The sequence below is a fragment of the Grus americana genome, chromosome 8 (assembly GCF_028858705.1).
Source record: "Grus americana isolate bGruAme1 chromosome 8, bGruAme1.mat, whole genome shotgun sequence".
Taxonomy (NCBI): domain Eukaryota; kingdom Metazoa; phylum Chordata; class Aves; order Gruiformes; family Gruidae; genus Grus; species Grus americana.
This window is the reverse complement of record NC_072859.1, coordinates 34,515,509-34,536,401: the sequence shown is the minus strand read 5'-3', so window position 1 is coordinate 34,536,401 and position 20,893 is coordinate 34,515,509. Positions and strand designations below refer to the sequence as shown.

Sequence of the window (20,893 nt, the reverse complement as noted above, 5' to 3'; positions counted from 1 at the left end):
GTGTGATGCGCCCCCATACCAGACCCCTGTACGCTGCCCCTCCGAGCCGTGCCCCCCCGCGGCACCCCCCGTGCCATGCCTTGCTCCCCCGGCATGTCCGACCCCCCGTGAGATCCCCCCGTGCAATGTCCCCCGTGCCATACCCCCCAACTCCAGACCCCCTTGCAGTGCCACCTGTGCCGTGCCCCCCAACTCCAGACCCCCGAGCCGTGCCCCCCCCCCCAGACCTCCGTGCAATGACCCCCACTCCAGCCCCCCCGTGCAATGCCCCCCATCTCCAGACCCCCGCGCCGTGCCCCCCGTGCCGTGCCCTCCGCTCCAGCCCCCCCGTGCAACGACCCCCACTCCAGACCCCCGTGCAATGACCCCCAACACCAGACCCCTGTGCAATGCCCCCCTGTGCCGTGCCCTCCACTCCAGCCCCCCGGGCAATGCCCCCCCAACACCAGCCCCCCTGCAACAACCCCCACTCCAGCCCCCCGTGCCGTGCCGCCCCACTCCAGCCCCCCGTGCAATGCCCCCCACTCCAGCCCCCCTGCAACGACCCCCACACCAGCCCCCCCATGCAACGACCCCTACTCCAGACCCCCGTGCAATGCCCCCCACTCCAGACCCCATGCAATGCCCCCCACTCCAGACCCCCGTGCAACGACCCCCACTCCAGCCCCCCTGCAACGACCCCCACTCCAGACCCCCATGCAATGCCCCCCACTCCAGACCCCCGTGCAATGCCCCCCAACACCAGCCCCCCCCACTCCAGCCCCCATGCAATGCCCCCCACACCAGCCACCCATGCAATGACCCTCACTCCAGCCCGCCGTGCAATGCCCCCCACTCCAGACCCCCGTGCAATGCCCCCCAACACCAGCCCCCCCACTCCAGCCCCCCGTGCAATGCCCCCCAACACCAGCCCCCCCCACTGCAGCCCCCCATGCAATGCCCCCCACTCCAGACCCCCTGCAACAACCCCCACTCCAGACCCCCGTGCAACGACCCCCACTCCAGACCCCCATGCAATGCCCCCCACTCCAGACCCCCGTGCAATGCCCCCCAACACCAGCCCCCCCACTCCAGCCCCCCATGCAATGCCCCCCACTCCAGACCCCCTGCAACAACCCCCACTCCAGACCCCCGTGCAACGACCCCCACTCCAGACCCCCATGCAATGCCCCCCACTCCAGACCCCCGTGCAATGCCCCCCAACACCAGCCCCCCCACTCCAGCCCCCCATGCAATGCCCCCCACTCCAGACCCCCTGCAACAACCCCCACTCCAGACCCCCGTGCAACGACCCCCACTCCAGCCCCCCATGCAATGCCCCCCACTCCAGCCCCCCGTGCAATGCCCCTCACTCCAGCCCCCCGTGCAATGCCCCCCACACCAGCCCCCCATGCAATGCCCCCCAACACCAGCCCCCCCCACTCCAGCCCCCCGCGCCGTGCCCCCCCGGCCCGTTCCCGCCTCCGTGCCGCAGGCCCCGCCCCGCCCCGCCCGGCCCGGCCCGCCCCCGCAGCCATGTCGTCGCTGGCGGCGCGCAGACGCCCGGCGGCCCGGGCCGAGGGGGGAGCCCCCGCGGGAGCCCCCGCGCCCGGCGATGCGGAGCGGGGCATGGCGGCGCCCGGCCTCACGCTCTGCCTCAAGCTGCTGGCGGCGGCCTTCTACGGGTTCAGCTCCTTCCTCATCGTCGTCGTCAATAAGAGCGTCCTCACCACCTACGGGTACGGCCTGCGCCCGGGGCCTTTGCACCCTGGGCGTCCCCTCCCCTCCTCCGCCTCCCGGGGGCTCTTCTGCACCGCGGCCCCCTTCCCCCCCCCCGCCCCCAGCATGCCCCCCCCCTCTGCCGGGCGGGACCCCGGGCGCCCCTTCCTTGGGCTCCCCTGTGCGTGCGCCGCCCCCCCGGCCCGTGCACGCGCCCCCACCCTTGGGTGCTGTGTCCCAGCGGGCACCCACCTCCCGCCCTCCCCCCCTGCACCCCCATCCGTGGGGGCCGGGTACCCCTAGGCGTACCCCCCCACTTTGCGGCCCTTTACACCCCGTGGCACCCGCCTGCGTGCACCCCCCAGCTGTGGGGCTGCCCCCCCCCCCCACCCCGGGAGCGCATTGCGCTGCCAGCGCCCCGTGTGCCCCCCCCTTCCCACGGCTGGGGGCTGCGCTCTCCCCCTCCCCACACACACAGCAGGGGGTGCGTGGCTGCTGAGCCCCCCCCCCCCAAGACGTGGGTGCCCCCACTGATGTCTGCTCTCTGCCCGCAGGTTCCCTTCCTCGCTGTGCGTGGGGCTGGGCCAGGTGAGTGGGGTGCCCCCCTTTTCCCCCTGACCCCCCCTCCGTGTGTGGGGGGGTGCTGTCGGGCTGACCCCCCGCTCTCTTGCAGATGCTGGCGACGGTGGCGGTGCTCTGGGCAGGCAAGGCGCTGCGGGTGGTCAAGTTCCCTGACCTCGACAGGCACGTCCCCCGACGGGTAAGCCCCCTCCCGGGCACCTCTCCTCCGCCCCGCGGGCGGGTGGTGGTCTCTGCCCTGGCCCTCGCCGGCGGTGGGCACCGCGGGCTTTTTTTGGCAGCGGGGATGCCCGCGCTCGTTGTGCCCCAGGAGCGGTGAGCCGCGCGGGAGCCCGCGGCCACGGAGCGGCTCCGGGCTGAGCAGCTGGGACACGTGCGCGTGTGAACATTTCCACGGCGGGGTGGAAATGATTTCACGTGTAGTTATAAAATGAGGGTGCTGCCGGGGAGCTGCCTGGCCTTCTTCGGTCACTCACGCGCTGCGTTATCCATCTTATAATTTTCTAGACGTTTCCTCTACCTCTTCTGTATTTCGGGAACCAGATCACGGGACTGTTCAGCACAAAGAAACTGAAGTATGGATGGCTTTTCTCTCCTGGGGGTCCTGGGGGGGCAGGGGGGTGTCCGGTGTTTGCGGGGAGCTGCTGCTGGGCCCTAAGGCTTTGCCGGGGTGTGGGTGACCCGAGCAGGAGCCGCTTGGGGCGATACGGTCCATCCTCTGCCCACGGTAAAACACGCCACGCGCGCGTTTCTGAACGCTTTCCCCGAGCTGGTGGGTTGGGAGGGACCTGGGTTCGCCCTCGCCCACCGTGGGTGAGGGCCCAGGGGTGTCCCCAGGGTCCCCCACCCTGACCCTAAGGTCAGCGATACCTGTCCGGGTGTGGGAGTAGTGCCGTTTCCATAAGGAAACTGTCAGGCTCGCCCGCGGCTCCGATCTCCGGAGCCCTTATCCCGGCACCCGCTCGGGGCGTCGCTGCATTTCGGTGAAGCCCTTTCACCGCGCTGAACCTTCCTCCTGCAGCCTGCCGATGTTCACCGTCCTGCGAAGGTTTTCCATCCTGTTCACGATGTTTGCCGAAGGATTCTTGCTCAAGTGAGTCTCCCCAGGGCTGCCGGTGACGGATACGGTTAGAGTTACCGGAGTCTGAAGGTGTCAGAATGACGTGCAGCGTGTCAGGGAGGCTTTGCGTGTTGGAGATCCGTGCGGTCGGGGGGTTTTGGCTCTAAGCTGGGTTTTAGGAATGAGGGTGGGCGGAGGAAGCGGATACAGAGAGCGGCAGCGAATTGCTCGTTCCAGTGACTTGCCCCGATCTGCGCAGCCCTTTTCCCAGCGTGCCCGGAAGGAGCTGGGCGAGACGAGGTGTGAAGTGTAGCTGCCGGGCAGAGGGAAGACGGATGTGCTCTGTCTCTGCTTGCAGCAGCCTGGCCGTGGCTGCGCGCGGGGCAGTGCAGTTTTGGAAGCGGAGGGTGTTGTGCCCGTCCGCCCCTGCCCCTCCGCCCTGCAGAGCCCCCAAACCCGCTGCCGCCATGTGCCGACAGCCCGGTCCCGTCCCCCACGCGATGCTCTGTGCCCGGCTGAACGCTTCCCTGCAACAGGCAGAGTCGTAGCACCCCATAAACTTGCACCTCGTCGATGCCAAGTCGTTGTTTTTGGTTGTTTTTTTTTTTAAATCATCACAGAGATAATTGTCTAAAACTGTCTTGCTTTTACTCGCTGCTTTTGCATGGGTTGGTTTCCTTGGGGTGTTCTTGCTCCCCCTCCGTATGTGCTGGGCAGAACAGCTTCTCCCTGCTGTTCTCCCGAGCGCTGCAATACTTCGGTGAAGGTTTAACCTCGTCCTCCTGCCTCTCCTTTCAGGAAAAAGTTTTCTTGGAGTATTCAGATGACAGTGTTCGCTATGATCATCGGCGCGTTCGTAGCTGCTAGGTGAGCTCCCGGTTTTGCTGTCCCCTCTCTGTCCCCGCGGGGCCCAGCCAGCAAAGCCGGGGTGAATCGAGTGCCACGGTATGTCCCAAGAGGAGAGAGAGTAAATGCCGGCTTTTTTTACCCTCAGACATGCTCTCTAGTAGGAAAGAATGTTTTACCGACCCAAATCCCAGTCCCTCCTCGCATGATTAACTTTTTCTGACAACTTACTGGCTATGCAGAAGGGAGAAGAAATCTTGCAAGTGTTATGCTCTGCACAGCTTAAAGCTTTAACTTACGTTGTTTGGTTTTTTTCCGTTCCCAGTGCTGATCTGGCATTCGATCTGGAAGGATATATTTTTATCCTTATTAACGATGCCTTAACAGCTGCAAACGGTGCCTATGTGAAACAGAAGCTGGATTCAAAGGTAGGCTGAGCTTCGGCTTCGTTCCGGGCACCGCAGCGTCGCGCTTGGTTTGGCAGCAGCTTGCAGCCGAGGGGGCAGAGCGGGGAGGCTCACCCGGCGCTATCCCATCCCTCTCCCAAAATCTCCTGTCCGGAAGGTTTGGCGATGCCGCCGTGCCGCTCTCGGTGCCGGCGTTGCCCAACGGTGCCGACCGGAGCCGTGCTCCCGCACTGGTTGCGACCGCAGTCCCTTGCAACGGCAAAGAAACAGCGTTTTGATTGACGGACACCATAAAGCGTGTTGCAAGCTTGTTACCCGAGTCTGTTTTATATATATAGATATACACACACATTAATATATATATATTTAAAAAAAATACAAAATTATAAATATATATTGAAAAACCCCTCCAACTCTTCTGTCTCTCAGACTCCCACGTGGATTTTGCCCACAAGACCCAGCCTTCAGTAGCAATATGAATGAGGTTTTATGTTCCTGTTTGGAACCAACTTAAATACACAGATGTTTCTTATTTCTAGGAGCTGGGGAAATACGGTCTGCTGTATTACAATGCACTGTTTATGATCCTTCCCACCTTGACCATTGCCTACTTCACCGGAGATGCGCAAAAGGTAGGATTCCTGCCCCCGGCAGCAAAATTTTCAGCGGCACAATGTCTTAGGGGCAAAGCGGGTTGCTGAGAAGAAGGTTTTACTGTTTGCTTTAATGCACTTTTCTGTAACTTGGCCTGCTTACGTAAAACGGGAAACGTTCAAAATGTGAAACTGCGAAGCGGTTCGTTATCCCCGGTTTGCAAATGAGCACTGCGTAGCGTCTGAGGGAAGAGGCTGGGGCAGAGGAAGGTTTGGGGCCGGGTTTCGGGGCGGCGAGGGAAGCTGCCTAAGTAGAAAGTAACAGTAAGTCTTCCGTCGGACTCTGAATCGCCAGGGTTGCTCCATTCACGCGTTTTTGTAACGCTTGAGGAATGGGGAAGTGCGAGAGCAATAAGCGAAACCAAATATTATTTAAAACAAAGAGGTCAAGTATTTTTGGAATAAATGGGCTTCTTCAAACTTCTTTCCATCCTTCCCTATTACTGGGGTGGTTGTTACGGAGGTCAGTTTGCCCGTGCTGCCCCAACGGGGCACCATCTGCTTTGCACGCACGTCCGTATACTTGCGATTTATATTGTATTATTATTATTATTTATTACTGTTATTACACTCACTTACTTGCAGCTGTACTCGGTTGGCTCTCCTGAGCAAGAACGCTCGCTTTTCATGCCTGCACGAACGGGCATCCCTCCCCACGGGCAGGGAAAGCAAATGCTGGAGGTGCTGCCCACCCAGACACCCGTGGGCGAGTGCTGTGGGTGCCGGTGGCCCCTGCAGACACCCCTGTGTCCCGTCCCCCCGCTCAGGGAGAGCCTGGTGGCTTTTTTCTCATTAGGAGCTTAATGCCCTGATGACGAGTCCCCCCGGTAAGCAGTCACTAAGATAATGAGCTGTGATTAGCGAGGAGAAGTGGTTGCATGGGGTGAAGGTAGCTCAGACTCTGCCCTTCGTAAAGGGCGACTCAGTGGGATATATTTGGGGATAAAAGTGCTCATTTATAAGCAGGAGCCGGTGTATGGGGAGCAAAATGTTGCTCTGTGCTGCACTGTGCAGCCTCTGTTCAGCCTGTGGAGAAATTGCCTCCTTTTTTTTCTTTTTTTTTTTTCCTGAATAAACTCCTTTTTCCCCGGCTGAGCTCCTGGCAGCCGGAGGCAGACAAAGATGCGTTCTGTTGGGGCTGCTGCCAGGAAACTCCACGTTTGCAGCCTGATGAAAAACCTTCTTGTGAAGGGCGTGCAGCTGAACGCGGCTCGCACGGGGACGGCTCCCAGGGCAGAGCCGGGGCGGGGGGCTGCATCGGGCGAGGGGGTTGCGCAGGAAAGCCTCCCACCGTACTTGTGCGTGGGGATGCATTAAGTCTTGCAGTTCGTTAACAAGCATCAAAGGTAACGATGTCTCGTCAGGCCACGCTTTGCAAGAGGCACAGGTGGGTGTGCCGATGGTGGCGAGCAAAGCCCTGTAAATAATTCCTGGGGGTGAAGGGGATGGACCGCCTGTGGGAAGGTCCCCCCGGGCTGGCGTTTCGTGTCGGTGTTGGAAAGCACCGTCCCAGCTGCCTGGCAGGATCCCCGGGCGCTTGGCAGCCCTGCTGTCCCCTGGGCCGGTCCCTGCCCCACGGCGGGGGGGCTGGCTACCGCCCTGTTCTGCCCTCGCCTCCTCGCTGACTGCGTCGCCGACTGGCTGAGGTGGGCAGGGAGCTCCGAGCTCACCTGGTCCAACCCCCCAGGACCAGGTTGGGTTCTGGATGTCCCCAGGGATGGAGACTCCACCACCTCCCCGGGCACCCTGTGCCAGCGCTAGGCCACCCTGACGGTGACAAAGGGTTCCCTGGTGTCCAGAGGGACCCTGCTGCGTGTCAGTCTGTGCCCGTGGCCTCTGGCCCTGGCCACCACCAGGCAGAGCCTGGCTCCGTCCTCTCTGCACCCTCCTGCGGGTGTTTGTACGCAGGATGAGATCCCTTGAGCTCCACGCTGCGCAGTCCCAGCTCCCCAGCCTCTCCTCATGGGAGAGATGCTCCCGTCCTTCAGCATCTCGGTGGCTCCTTGCTGGACTCCCTGCAGTCCATCCATGTCGCTTCAGGAGCGACCTCACCAGCGCCGAGCAGAGGGGAAGGATCTCCTCCCTCGAGCTGCTGGCAGCGCTTTGTCCGGTGCAGCCCAGGACACCGGGCACCTTCTTCGCAGCAAGGGCACGTTGCTTGTTCGTGGTCGACCTGGTGAGCACCCGGACCCTGGGGCTGTTCTACTTCCCAGCTGGGTGACCCCAGCGTGTCCCGGGGCAGGGGGCTGTTCCTCCCCAGGCCAGGACTTTGCACTTGCCCTTGTTGAGCTGGGTGAGGTCGGGTCTGCCCGGTGTCCCCCAGCACCACCCCTGGCCTCCCTCCCTGTCCCCGCTACGGACCAGCTCCTGCTGCTGGAGCTTTGTCCTTGGAGTCAATCCCCAAACCTGCAGCTGGCAAAAACGTGGATTCAGCTGCGTGGAGTGTAACTTTCAAACAAACAAAACAAAAAAAACCCCAACAACAAAAGCCCTGCCGTGAGATCCAGACTTCCCGTAACCGTTCTGTCGATCAGCACCGTCCCTAGAGGTTAATTCCCCTGGGACGTGCTGCCTGAGCATTGCAGTTTGCTAATCCCGGTGCTCAGCGAGGGCTTTTTCCTGAGCTTCCCCCCCCCCAGGAACTTACTAAATCTTTCTGTGAACTTTTCCCGTCCCTTTCAGCCGTCAGAAGCCCGGAGAGCTGTCGCTGCGGGCTGGCGGTGGCAGGGCGCTCTCGCTGGGGGTGCCTCGCTGCAAGCCCCGACGTGGCCGGGGGGGGGATCGGGGGTTCCCATCGGCAGCTCGGATGCACAAGACGTGGGTGCCGGCAGCTGCACGGGGCTCTCGGGAGGGCGATTCTGGACAACAACCGGCTGGGAATTGCCTTTCCCGGTTCCTCCTGCTTGTGGGACTGTTGTTCACCGCTTTTTTCCAGGAGGAGCGTTCTGGGCGCTGCTGCGGCCGGAGGCGATGCCACCATGGGCAGTCGGCCTTCCCGCAGCCCCGGGACGTCACGCTGGGCTGTGTTTTGGTTTTGTTTTTTTTCCACTGTGACGTGAAAGCCGATGTTGGGTTTGTTTCTTGTCTTGCTGTGAATGACTGCGCTTCCTGCTCATCCTCCTCCTCCTCTAAGGGCTGGACTGTGTTTCTTGCAGGCGATGGAGTACCAGGGCTGGGCAGACACGCTCTTCATCGTGCAGTTTATGCTGTCGTGTGTAATGGGGTAAGGACGTACGCTGCTGCTGTGGGTGCTGCTCGCTGCCGGTGGCTGGGCGGGGGGGGGGGTCCCGCAGTAGCGTATTTTGGTGGTCTGAGCTATTCCGGGTTAAAAAAAAAAAAAAAAGTTATATGTAAGTTTTTAGTCCTGATAGGGATGCCATTTCTGAGAGCTACGGCAGATGGAAACTATTTCCTACCCTGCTTAAGTGCAGGTTTAGCCAAAAAAGTGGTGGTACAAGTACCGCCCTGGAACGGAGGGGAAGAGATGATGAGGTGAATGGCGATCCACGATGCGTGTCCTGGAGCCTGATGGCGGCTCTTCTTCCCGCAGGTTTATTTTGATGTACTCCACGGTTCTTTGCACTCAGTATAATTCTGCTCTTACAACTACAATAGTTGGCTGCATTAAGGTGAGTGGTTTTCTCTGCTGCGGGGCCGCCGTCAGTAATCGCTGCTCGGGGCTCGCACGAAACAGCGGCTTCAGCTGTCGGCGCGGGGGCTCGCTGAGCACTGGGGACGTGCCTGGCACCGCAGCTCTCTCCGGCTCTGCACGGCACGAGTCGTCTCACGGCTCCCCGGGACGTGCGGAGGGTGCTGCTGCCTGCAGGAGTTACTCCAGCAAAAGCCGTGAGCGTCCCTGAGGCACCCGCAGCCTCCCTGCATCCCGCTTCGTGCTGCTCCGGCGCCGCACGTCCCCGGCTCTGCCCGCTCAGCAGCCCGGGAAGGGCTGGATGGGGGCTCTGCGGCTTCTGCTGCACGGAGGGCAGGGCAGCTCCAACGGGATGATTTATTTTTTAATTTTTTTTTTTTTTTTTTTTTTGCTGCTGTCCGGAGTAGAGAGATACTCGGTGCGTGTTGGCACGGCAGTCGCAGCAAGCAGCCGTGCGCGGTGCTGAGCGCAATTAGTGCGTTGAGCTTCTGATGACGTGCAAAATGCCCAGAAACAGCCGCGATCCCCTGGGTCACCTCCCGCTGTCTGCATCTGGGTTTCCCGTTTCCATATTGCATTAATGCGTAGAGCATATACTTGTCTCAGGCTATATAGAAACGTACGCTCTTGTTCTTCAAATCTCGTTCCTTTGCAGAATATTTTAATAACCTATATTGGGATGTTTTTTGGAGGAGACTATATTTTTACATGGACAAACTTCATTGGGCTAAATATCAGGTAAGAACGTTGGGCACGTGCAGTTTTTATTTATGATTTGCAGGTGAAAATTGGTGTGAAACTGAGAGGCTTTGGCTAAACGCTTCTTTCAAAAAAAAACCCCCAAACCCCCCCAAAATCCCATGGAATTGGTATTTGTGCCACAGCAGAGGTGCTGACCGGTAGCTCACAGCCCGGGAGCTCCCAGACAGACTCTGGTTGTTGTAAAGCCAGGAGAATGCACGAGCATTTGATGCACTCGGGTTGTTTTAACGCACGAGCATACTTTAGCAGCAAACTTTTAAGTTGTTCTGAGAGTTCCGTAGCCAAATCCTATAATTAAGGTAGCAAAAGAAATATTTTTTTGAGTTTATTTCACCTGTATTTTAGCCCAGCTTTTGGAAAAGTCTTCTTTCTGGTCTGGAGTGTATTTGTGTGTAGTGAAAAGCCTCGCTGCTCTCCTGTCCCGCAGCGATGGAGCGAGCCCAGCACCGGGACTCAGACTAGCAAGCGTTTGGGCAGGAATTAAAGAAAATATCTGGTTTTAACGAGGAAAAGAGAATTTTCTTGCAAACTGATGCTTGCAGCGGATCCTTGACCATCGGCATGCCCGTGGTTTTGACTTTTTTTTTTTTTTTTTAGCAACTGGTGTTTTGTAGCCTCCCAGGGCGGGTGTGTACAACTAATAAACGGGTAAAGGGCAGCGTCTGTGCAGTGCAGGAGTGACACCAGCCCTGAGCATGCAGCGAGCGCGCTGTCGCTTCCGTGGCTCTGAGCTGGGATGTCTCATGCTCGTACCCGACCCTGTTTTGCAGTATTGCTGGAAGCCTGGTGTATTCCTACATCACTTTCACGGAGGAACAAATGAGCAAGCAGTCCGAAGCTGGCATCAAGATGGATATTAAAGGAAAAAGCTCCGTGTGACCAGGGAAGTGCTTTTTTTGGAAGCAACCTATTTCTGTTCAGCTGATCACGGGCAGAATGCGGGAAGGAATCCGGGGCGCCTGCCACGGAGTAACGGCGATGCTCTTAATTTGCACAATCTAGATTGCTGCCTTTACAAATTATTGGGAAGATAAGTGACTGCACGGTGAAGGATGCATCTAATTAAGTCTGATCATGAGGAATTAATGGGTTTCTAATCACGCTGAGATTTGGCAGGAGAGACTGGCACAAGCGGTGTACACGTTTGAATCGCGGAGGACTGTGCCAGCTCCGAGGGTTGTACCCCGAGCATCCTTGGCTGTGTCTCGGTGCAGCTACACCCGGGCGCTGGGTGCAGGCGGGGATGGGTGCTGGGGCTGGCTCTGCTCCGTGCCTCCCCCCCAGCCGGCCCCTCCGCCCGGGCAGCAGGAAGGGGGGACCGTGGCCCCCGGCATGGATGCGGCCCCAAGGGGCGGGCGAGCTCCTGCTCTCCGCAGGGAGCCGTGGCGTCGCAGCCCACGCGAGGCGAGCGCCGGTGTTCCCCCAGCGAAGCCGCTTCTGCGGGACGCTCCTGGTTTGGGCCAGACCCGCTTTGGTGAACGCTCAGTGCTCTGAACTTGCATTGGGTCTGGTTTTTGTTCTGGTAACCCACTTCTAAAGCTGGGGTTACCCTTCTTGGTTTCAAAGAGCCCTGCAAACGTTCACCCCTCTCCTTCCCGCCCGAGGTAGCTTTTACAAGGCTCAGGGACGTTCCCGACGTGAAGGTTGTACCGGCCACCGGTGAGCTCGTCAGGGCCGGCAGCCTCCCTCGGAACAGCCCAGGGCCAGGATCCCTTGGATTTGGGAAAGCTGCGGCCGTGCCGGTGCCGGCCCCGGTGCAGGGACCCTGCCAGGGCACTTTGGATCCGACGGGGAGCAGCTACGGGGTTTGCAGGAGAGCTGACGTTGTCCCCCCCCGGCACGCAGAGCCTCCTTCGGTGCAGAAAATCTGCAGCAAAGCGAAGTCTGTTGCTCCCGCAACCCCCATCCCACCCCTCGGCACCGTGCCCGCACCGGGACTTGGATCGCGGCGTTTTGGCGCGTTGATGGGGAAACTCGCGGGGCGCGTGCCCGCGCTGTGGCACCGGCACTTCAGCTTTGGCCAAGCCCTGTCCCGCAGTTCTTTTGGGTTTTTGGATGTAGTAAGTCATCTTCGGTTTGTGACCCGTTAAAAGAACGAGGTTTTTAACATGTCAGGCAGTGTTAACTGATTTTTAAAGGTTGTCTTACGCAGCACTTCTTTCTAGGTCTCTCCTTGGATTGTCTTTTGGTTTATAAAAAGAATTGTTTATAACTTTGGTTAAAAAGAAGTTTGGTAAAGCTATGTATTTATGAAATTTTTTGTATACATTCCTTTGGTAACCAGGAAAAGAGCTTCCATAGACAATATAATTTGTTTCTGGAAGATATTTGCTAAAAAAGTAACTTCTCTTTGGTGAAGCTGCATTTATTGCAGTGCTTAACATTGAAGATTTTATACGTGACCGAGCATTTTTCTGTGACGGTGCTGGAAGAGCCTGATGCGCTGGTAAAGATGCGGCCCCCTGCGTTGCCGCCTGCTCCAAACCCGTCCCTGGAGCCGTTCTGCCTCCGTACCGGAGCCGGGGTCTCCCCTTCCCTCTGGGGGTGACACTGCGTTTTGGGGGGGCACGGGATGCCGAATGGTGTAGCGAGGGGGTTGGTGTGGTTACGCTGTTTGTAAGGCACCCGTAACGCGCAAGCAGTGGGGCTCCCCCCTCGTAGTGCAGGATCAGAGAAAGAAAAGGGTCCCCGATCATTTGTATCGCTTCCTAAATTTCAGTAAAACCTCGGATTTGCAATCAGCTGCAAAGTTCTTGTTGTAGGGAAAGATGAGAGCTGCTGCGTGTGCAGAGGACCCAGAGCTCCAGGCAGGGGTAGCGGCCCCCCGCGCACCCCGGTCCCTGCAGCCCCCTCCAGCGCCCCGGGGCCGTACGGACCAACCCTCGGGCTGGGCTGGGCATCCCTCTCGCTGGAACAGAAACATTTGGAAATCACTTTTTTGCCACGTTTGCTTGTAACTTTGCTGTGCCAAGGCGTTTGCAGTCAGGGTGTCGATTCTGTCACAAGTTTTGTTTATTTTTGAATCTACTGGTTAGATTTATTGTCCAAACCGTAAAATATTTTTAAAGCTTATTTTGTTTGTAACTGGGCACGCTTCAGTGCCAGGGTCTGGATGACATCGTATACACTGGGAAAGCGAACAGAGTTCCTACAACAGTATTTTCTATGCTATTAATCGACTAAAATTTTTTTCTATATAGAATCTATTTACAAAATGACCATTTTAGTGATTAAAAGGGTGACCTTTTTATTTGAATGTTTGGCAGGCTTTCTATGTCAGTCAGTGATGATAGCAAAAAAAAAAAAAAGGAAAAAAAAGATTTTTATGTGCCTATGTATTTTTGTACTGGCTTCAAATAAACCAATGCCCTTCCCTCCTCCTCCTCACCTGTCCTTCCTTCTGCCAGGGGCTGGCCCTCGCTTCGCTCTAGCCACGGGAAGATGAAGGCTGGAGATGATGGAGCTGCTGAGGCTGAATACAACAGGGGTGCTAGTGGAGGGGTGCAACTGGATGGGCTGTGAGGTCCCTTCCCACCCAAACCAGTCTGGGATTCTGTTTGTTGTCCCCTCTGGGTGTCCTCCAGTACGCGTGGAGCAACCCGGGGGGGGGTGAGGGGAGCCTCTTGGGTTTTCAGCTTTAAATATTCTTTGAGAAAAAGAAGAAGAAAAGATCCTAATGAGGGATAAAAACAGCCAACCAAACCAAAACCCCCTAGAGCTTTGCTAAAAGCAGTCCCGTCCCTTCTCCCCAGCTAGCGTTGTACGGGGAGCAGGGCACCCTCCCGTTGGGAACCCACGGGTGCTCTGCAAGGTGACTGCAGCCCCGGTGCTGGTCCCGAAGGCAGCAGAGGGCTTCAGCCCTGGTACCCCCCCCCCCGCCAGGCTGAGAAATAAAACTGAACCCACTGCTGCCCCTCCAAGGAGTGCCTGGCTCCAGCCTGGTTTTAGGGGAATGAGAGACATACAGTTCCCAATTTAATCAGAAAAGGGTATTTTGTTTCTGCAATTTTCACCGCAGCAGTGACAGTCACTACCACCCTGCTGCAAGGGCATGGGGTGTTCGCATCCTCCGAAGGGGAAATACTCTACCCGCTGTTTTGCTCAAAAAACTCAGGAATTTTTTGTGCAGACGGTATGTTTAAAAAAATATTTTAATAAGCTTTTTAAGAATTGCAGACAGGGAGCAGGGATAAGAGAAGGGAATTACTAACAGTGCAAAATTACTATGTGTGGAAAAATGTATAAAACTAATTTGTAAAGTGTGTGTGTGTGTAGTAGTTTTAACATCACATTTAATCCTTTCAAAAGCCCAGCAAGAATTTATGCTGTTACACTGGGTTCTCCCTTGAGGCTGCGGTGTTAAAGCACTTCACAAATCCAGGACCCCCCGCTCCAGCTGACCTCATCACCACAGCGCTTGGAAAAACATCCCCGAGCGTCTTGTGATCTTTTCAAGGCAGTTTGGAAACACGTCCAAACCCTTCTGGGCTCCAAACTGTACTGAAGGCTTTTTAAATGAAATCAAAGTTACTATATTTCTAGAATTTTAAATAGCTTTAGTAGTAGTGCAATGACTTATCAAGTTATAGTGGCTGCATTTTGAAGAACACGAACAAAGTATTGTATAAAACACCAGCATAAACAAAATGTAAATTATAATTAAATATTCTTAAAGTCTAGCTGAGCATTACATATTTCTTGATTATGGAATGTCAGGTCTCTTCTATGTATCACCGAAAAAAAGGTAAGATAAAAAACAAAGCATCATTCCTGAAAATATACACAGTGCTGTATTTCACACACAAGCCTGAGACAATTTACTTATAAACTTTCCTATAAATTGTTGGAGCTATTTCCAACTTGCAAACAAAAAAAACGCGTAAAAATAAAATTGAGAATAGGACTCTAGCTGCAAAGACTCGTAGAAGCACTGCACTACCCTCAGTCTGAAACCGTCTTAAGACCATCTTTGATATAAGGCTGTGATACTTTGGGTTTCCCTTAATAAACCAGACTGTAAAGTTAACAGCAACCTCTTACTAAAGCAATCACTTAATTGATTAACAAAACCTTACTGATGTGCCTCTCCGTGTAAACTGCTGTCTAATTCTAGGCAGGTGTCAACTGCTGCACGTCAGCCGAACCAGTTAGAACGGATCGGTCACAAGGTTTCTGGGAACAGCAGGTAACACACGCCAGTAACTCATCGTGGCGATGGAGCCAGGTCCGATCCAGAGGATTTGGTTCATTAATGACCATAAAGTCCAAGTATACATAGTTGAAGAAAACAAAATGAACAAAACCCTTAGCAGTTGGGGTTTTTATATGGTTGATGCATTTGTTTCAAACCATAGGACCGTGCATTTAAAACTGGATTTATAAAGACTCATGAAGTAAAAATAACCAATTAAAAATTAACAGCACACCTGTAAGCCACAGGAAGAGGAGGGCACAAGATTATAAATTACACAAATGAACAATTTTTCCTATTTTTAATATAGTAGAGGTGTAGCTGTGGCTTAAAGAAAATATTCAAAAAACCAAACACCAGTATTAAAACTCTATTTTATGGATGTAAACCCTACTTCAACAACTTTCAAATGATGCTAGCCGGACAATGAGCAATCACCCCCTCCACACACATTTACAGAGAATTTTCGTTTCTCTCACTTTAACCTTAAAATAGGTACCCATACCTATTCTTACTTCTTGTACACGTGAATCTCTACATACTGAGGTACGTATGCGTGTATATGCTGTACCGGGTCCGTGCATGTGATGTTTCTGCTCCCACTGAAATACCCATCCATACGGTCCACTAGTTTTCAGAAATTCAAGCCCAGGCACCGGCTTACCAGCTGCACATCCCGTGCGGCCAGAGTCACTCGACCCATTTCCGACCCTTCCTGTGCTCAATGAAATGGAGAAGATGACAGACAGACTGAAAAAATCAATGGATCATCTAACACCTCGTCTTGGTGAACAAGGTTTGGTAAACTCAAGCATTTGGCTGAAGTGAAATTTATCTGAGCTCAAAATAAAATGAGAAAATGTATAATGAAAGCAAGAAACTTTGTGCAATGCAAGCATCATGCTTAATTTTTTAGCATCACTATTTGCCATAAAAGAGAAATAAGAAAAAACATATTTTCAAAATCAAATGACTTCTAACCATTCTTGATGTTAATCGTTTACTGTTTTCTGAGAAGAAAATAACATGTTGGTGACTAATCAGCATTTTTTAAGTCAATTGGTTTGGTTTGGGAGTTTTTTGTTGGTTTTTTTTTTAGAAAAGACTTCAGCAAAATAAAATGAAGCTGACATTAGACTCAGGATATCAATTCTCTCATAAAAGTTTACCAACTGTACAAGTTAAGAAAATTATACAAGCTTTTGTTTTAAGAAAGGACAGTTCAATCAAGACATAAGTACTGTAAAAATCTTTCAAAGGCTACAAAGAAATCTGGAAAAATACAGAATGTATTTCTTTAGCCCAGATAAAGAATATGGAAAGACATCATTGATGTCAACAATTTTACATATACAAACCTGACCTGGTTTATTTATTTACCTTTTAAAACTTCTATATATAAAAATAGTTGTGCTCATAACTTTCAGGATTCATAAGGGTTCCTTAACAATGGGATGACACTTTTCTCTCGCTAGCATGAGTGGAGGTCTCTGTGCCTACTCTGATGCGCGTCTCGGCATTCTGGATTTCATTTTAACTTCCTGCAACATTTGAACCAGCCCCCTGCTTCAAATAGGATGCTTTGTTCACTTGTACAATGCTTAAATAGTGTATTACACACGGAATTTTCATTAATGTATTAGGCTGGGAATATTTTTGCAGAAATTCACTGATTTGTTTCTCAAATATTTTTAAGAGCCAGATTTCCCAGAACTACAGTTGACAGCTCTGAGAAACGGAATATTCTACTGCTTTTCAGCACTGAAAAAAATCAAATAATCAGATCTTAAGAGCCAACTAGAAGGTATTAGGAAAAAAATCTCAGCAGATTGTTTTACGGAACTGGATTTTGTAAGGTAACCCATCAACCCTGAAAATTTTAGACACCCAAAATTTACTCCAAGGAATAAAATCTGCTCCTAGGATTCAGTCATCCAAAGTTTCTAGTTCTTCAAGCTTCCCATGCGAGTTTGCTTCTTGGAAGAACTCCGAAGAACCTGGACTCTCTTTTCCATTGCTGTTAATTCTTCTTCTTTTTAGAGGTCTCTCATTTTTTTCTTCAAAATCATTTTCATTTCTTGAAGCTGAATGAGCAAGTTTTGGGTCAACAGAAAGGTTTTCAGTTTCATACCCATTTGTATCCAGATCCGTGTGAGGTGTTTTCTTGCCACTGGTAGGTCCGTTTACATGCAATCCTTCAATTTTTGCTTCATCTTTATTTGGTATCTCACCTGGCCCATTAGCGGACACCCCTGCGTTACAGAGACGTACCGTAAGAAAGAGAATAGAAGCAAAAGCACTAACAGAACAATCTGTGACAGGTCAACAAAGCAGAAGTCTGACTAGTCCCTTTGAACTAAAAAGCCAATCCCGTTCTCCATATCCTCACTGTGTGATGAATGAGGGATTTATTTGCATACAAATGACAGACATATCACGACAGAGTTTATGGAAGCCCTTATAGGCAAGAGCAGCCAAGAAAGTGTCCTCGAGTCCCGTAACTGTACAAGCTGCTGGTGGACTATGCTCACCCGGGCAGTTTTCTGTAGCTTCCACTTGATTTTCATCATCTGGTTCAGCTCCCAAGCTCCTTCCTCCTCTTGCTACTGCTTCACTTCAGCTCCTTTGGAAGGGCTGTCCCTCGCTTTTAAGGTTTTCCTCCTTCATCAGTGATCATGCCCTGGCTATTCTCTCATTCCTAACTGCCCTTCAATGCCCCACGTCCGGTAAGAACAGCTAATGGCATTCCTGAGCCAGCCCAGTTCCCACCTCAGTTGTTTTAAATACCCTGCATGGGACTCCTCACAAAGTTAGCAGTACTAGCACAGGGAAAACAAGAACAGATTAATTACAGTTAAAAGGAAGATTCTAGTGGAGATTTACCTTCCATTTGTGACCACTGGCTAAATGCAAACATGTAGCTTTTTTTAAAAAACATTTTTAACTTAAAGCTGCTAACACTTTGGAAAATCTTGAATACTAAAATAGACTTGTTTTTAGAGAGGCAAGCTGAACTTGTCGTTCGGCTTGTCGCCTGCGATGATGTGGCAACTCTCTTTAGGAGAGACAGGGTATGCACTTACCGTTCTGATTACTGTTGCTGGTCGTGCTGTCTTCCCTTTCCGACTGGCTGGTGCTGCTGTTAGAGGTTGTAGGAGGAGGGGACGGAGCTCTACTGGAAGCAGCACTTTCGCTTTCATCCAGAAGACGATCCATATAATCTCTACACAACAGAAACAGCACATTCAGCATTGCCCTTGCTGCGTAAAGGATCAATGTTAATCGTACAAAAATATTCACTGCATACACTGCAAACGTGATCAACGCACATCTCGTATCTTTTGAAACGCACAGATTTCTCTTGCAAAGTTTACAGCTTTCAGATCTCCAGTGCTAACTGCCCACATATGGTTCGTCCACAGCAACTACATCTTTGTTGACCAGTCACTGCAGCTAGCTTATATAAATTCAGCCTGTGCTCATGCTAAGTCCCACAAGATCACGTACAAGCAGAAAGTTCAATATGCTGTGATGTTGCGGGCTGTTTTCAAGGGGATGCTCTCAGGCAGGTTCATCCTAAGCTCTTGCAATTTGCTGCAGCAGCGATAAGATACCATTAAAGTAACTAAGTTTTGTGCACATACATCCTCAAAAGGGGTAAAGTTAAAAGCAAATGAAAAACTTCAGAGTTAAAGACATTTCCAGATCTGAAATCTAGTACAGACCTACAATTTAGGTCACTAATAGTAAATCTCTTATGAAAGATTTAAACAAACAAAGCTGGTTGGTAAAGCCCTTGTACGTATTGTATTAGTCTGGATTAACTCCAGAAACAGCATACCCTCACACATAATTATTCTGTGGCTGACACTGCACCCTAAATTCTCACATCTATCTGCAAATTCAGTCAAGAATAGGTAAGTACAATCCTTAACGACACTTCTTCTGATACAGCTTTTGATCACCACATGCTATTGACTGCAGAAGAATCAGAGAATCTTTTAAGGGATTAACTACAAAAAAATTCTACTAATTTGGGCAAAAATGAAAAAAAAAACAAAACAAAACAAACCAACAAACCCCACAACAAAAACCAAAACAGATGGGAGAAGAGGGGGAGACAGACAGCCCCTGACAACTGGTTAAGAAAATCCAGCAGCTCTGGGTGTAACAGTCTACTTTATGAAGCCACAGATGGCAACCCTTACTGTCGTACTGCAAGTTCACTTCAGTGGTCCAATACACAGTTCCACAATGCTTAAAGAAACAATAATATTAAAAAGAAGGCTGAACAGAGAACTCAGGAACAAATGAGAAGAAAAAATAATGGTAAAAAGACTTGGAGAACGTCAGCAGAAAGAATGGGATACTAAAATCATAGTGTTGGAATGAAGGGCAGAAGAGTATGTTGGCTCACTTGCTCAGATTTGAGAGGAAAATACGCAGCCATACGCAGCCATTTCCCTCTTGGCCTAGCAGAGACGTGAATGGGGAAAGGAGCTATATACACCCAAAAAAGCCCTAGTACAGGGTCCTGTGTTAGCCAGAACTCTTGCCAAACAATTAATTTCAAGACTATACTACAGCAGGTACCGCAAATCCCACCTGAAACGTATGACTAATGCCTTTGCATAAAACATGTATTGGAAATAAAACAAGCATTTAAAAAAAGTTCCACATACTTGCAGAAATGTTACATTTGTGAAACATTTAAACAGAAAACAAACTAAATTAAATAGCTGTTCCATGCAAATTGCTGGCCTTATTCCAAATAAACGTATTTTGGAAATGACATTGTACACACTAGTAAGCTTTTCTTACACCTTGGCTGTTTTCCTGCTGTAAATTGGGACTATGAAATCCCTAGGTTGTCATACCATTTCAGATTAGAGCAGTAAAAAAATAAAGATTTAGATCCAACAGGTAAAAGCACATAAAAATAATGCACATCTTACGTTACACCAGGATGGAGATTGTATTTCTTCTTCCCAAATCGGGTCTGCTGCGCAAAGAAATCATAACGCTCTGATTTCTTCCACATGTAATAAAATGCTACACACTCACCAACCGATCTTGTTCGTACCTAGGAAATACGTGCCATGCAAATTTTGATGAATTTAAATACATTTTGGGCAAAAAGCTACCATTTAAATCAAAAGGTGTGAAATTCAAGGTCAATGCTTCTTTATACAACATAGGAAATAATGGAAACTATTGACTCAAAATTTCAGAGGCCCAGAAATTGAAATGCAAAGTTTAACAGGGTTTCTAAGAATACTGAAGATATCGTGAGGTGCCACAAGGAACAGCTTTAGGAGGAATATTCAAGTCTGTTTCACCAGTCTATTCAAGACCAGAGTAAGACTCCAGGGATGCAGATCTTCCCGTAGGTACGCACAGGAGGATTTTTGCACTTTTCAGAGCTTAGGGTTCACAGAGGATTCTGGACTTTGACAAACCAATTTGGACACAACGTAGTAAAAATTAGAAGCAGTAAACGTAGTAATTTGTGAAGGAAATCAAGGATAAGAATCTATTTACAATTACATCGCTTTAAAAAGATGTGAGAACTACACTTTAACTTAGTGTTTACCTTATTTGCCTGAATCACATGAAAATCCTTGCCATAGACTTTCAGTCCTTGCTCAAAGTTACGACATTCTTCTTCTGTCCAAACGGATAATTCTTCTATACCAAGGAAATGCAATAAAGAAAATTCTTAACGAAAAAGCATACGGCCAATGAAAGAAAACTTAAGTGACAGAAAACACACGTGGTATTCAAGGTTCTTACACCAGCTGCTGCCTAAATGAGAACCACCTCCAGAAATTTTACTTACTAGCACAAAAATGAAAATTCTCCCTTCTAGCGAGTAGGTGAGAAATTTGGCTGCTTTAAGTAGCTGGTTGGTAGGGATTGTTATAATGGGTCCGCACCTCCAGCCCCGCCGCGCAGGGGAAATAACTAGGCAGCAGCGGGAGGAAGAAGGGCTTAGAAACCTGGTCTCACCTTTCTGCCCCTAGAAGCGTAGGAAGCAGGGAGCCTTCA

At 51.7% G+C, this 20,893-nt stretch overlaps 2 protein-coding genes across 5 annotated transcripts in view; one reads left to right on the top strand and one right to left on the bottom strand.

Annotated features, from left to right (window-relative positions):
• The first annotated feature begins 1,512 nt into the window (after positions 1-1,512).
• Positions 1,513-13,052, top strand: SLC35D1 (solute carrier family 35 member D1). Its single transcript, XM_054832932.1, has 12 exons — positions 1,513-1,718; positions 2,253-2,286; positions 2,372-2,458; positions 2,785-2,852; positions 3,299-3,370; positions 4,136-4,204; positions 4,509-4,611; positions 5,130-5,222; positions 8,399-8,466; positions 8,794-8,872; positions 9,548-9,630; positions 10,425-13,052. Exons 1-12 carry the CDS (start codon positions 1,516-1,518, stop codon positions 10,531-10,533), a joined length of 1,068 nt encoding a protein of 355 aa, XP_054688907.1. The 5' UTR covers positions 1,513-1,515; the 3' UTR covers positions 10,534-13,052.
• Positions 13,053-14,303: 1,251 nt separating this feature from the next.
• MIER1 (MIER1 transcriptional regulator) overlaps positions 14,304-20,893 on the bottom strand; it is a 41,604-nt gene continuing 35,014 nt past the window's right edge. For all 4 annotated transcript variants that reach the window (XM_054832930.1, XM_054832931.1, XM_054832928.1 and 1 more), the window contains exons 10-13: positions 20,439-20,533; positions 19,801-19,928; positions 17,929-18,068; positions 14,304-17,097 (exon numbers count right to left, since the gene is read on the bottom strand). In XM_054832930.1, coding sequence (XP_054688905.1) covers positions 16,772-17,097; positions 17,929-18,068; positions 19,801-19,928; positions 20,439-20,533 — 689 coding nt within the window. In that variant the 3' untranslated portion in view covers positions 14,304-16,771. The remainder of the gene's footprint in view (positions 17,098-17,928; positions 18,069-19,800; positions 19,929-20,438; positions 20,534-20,893) is intronic.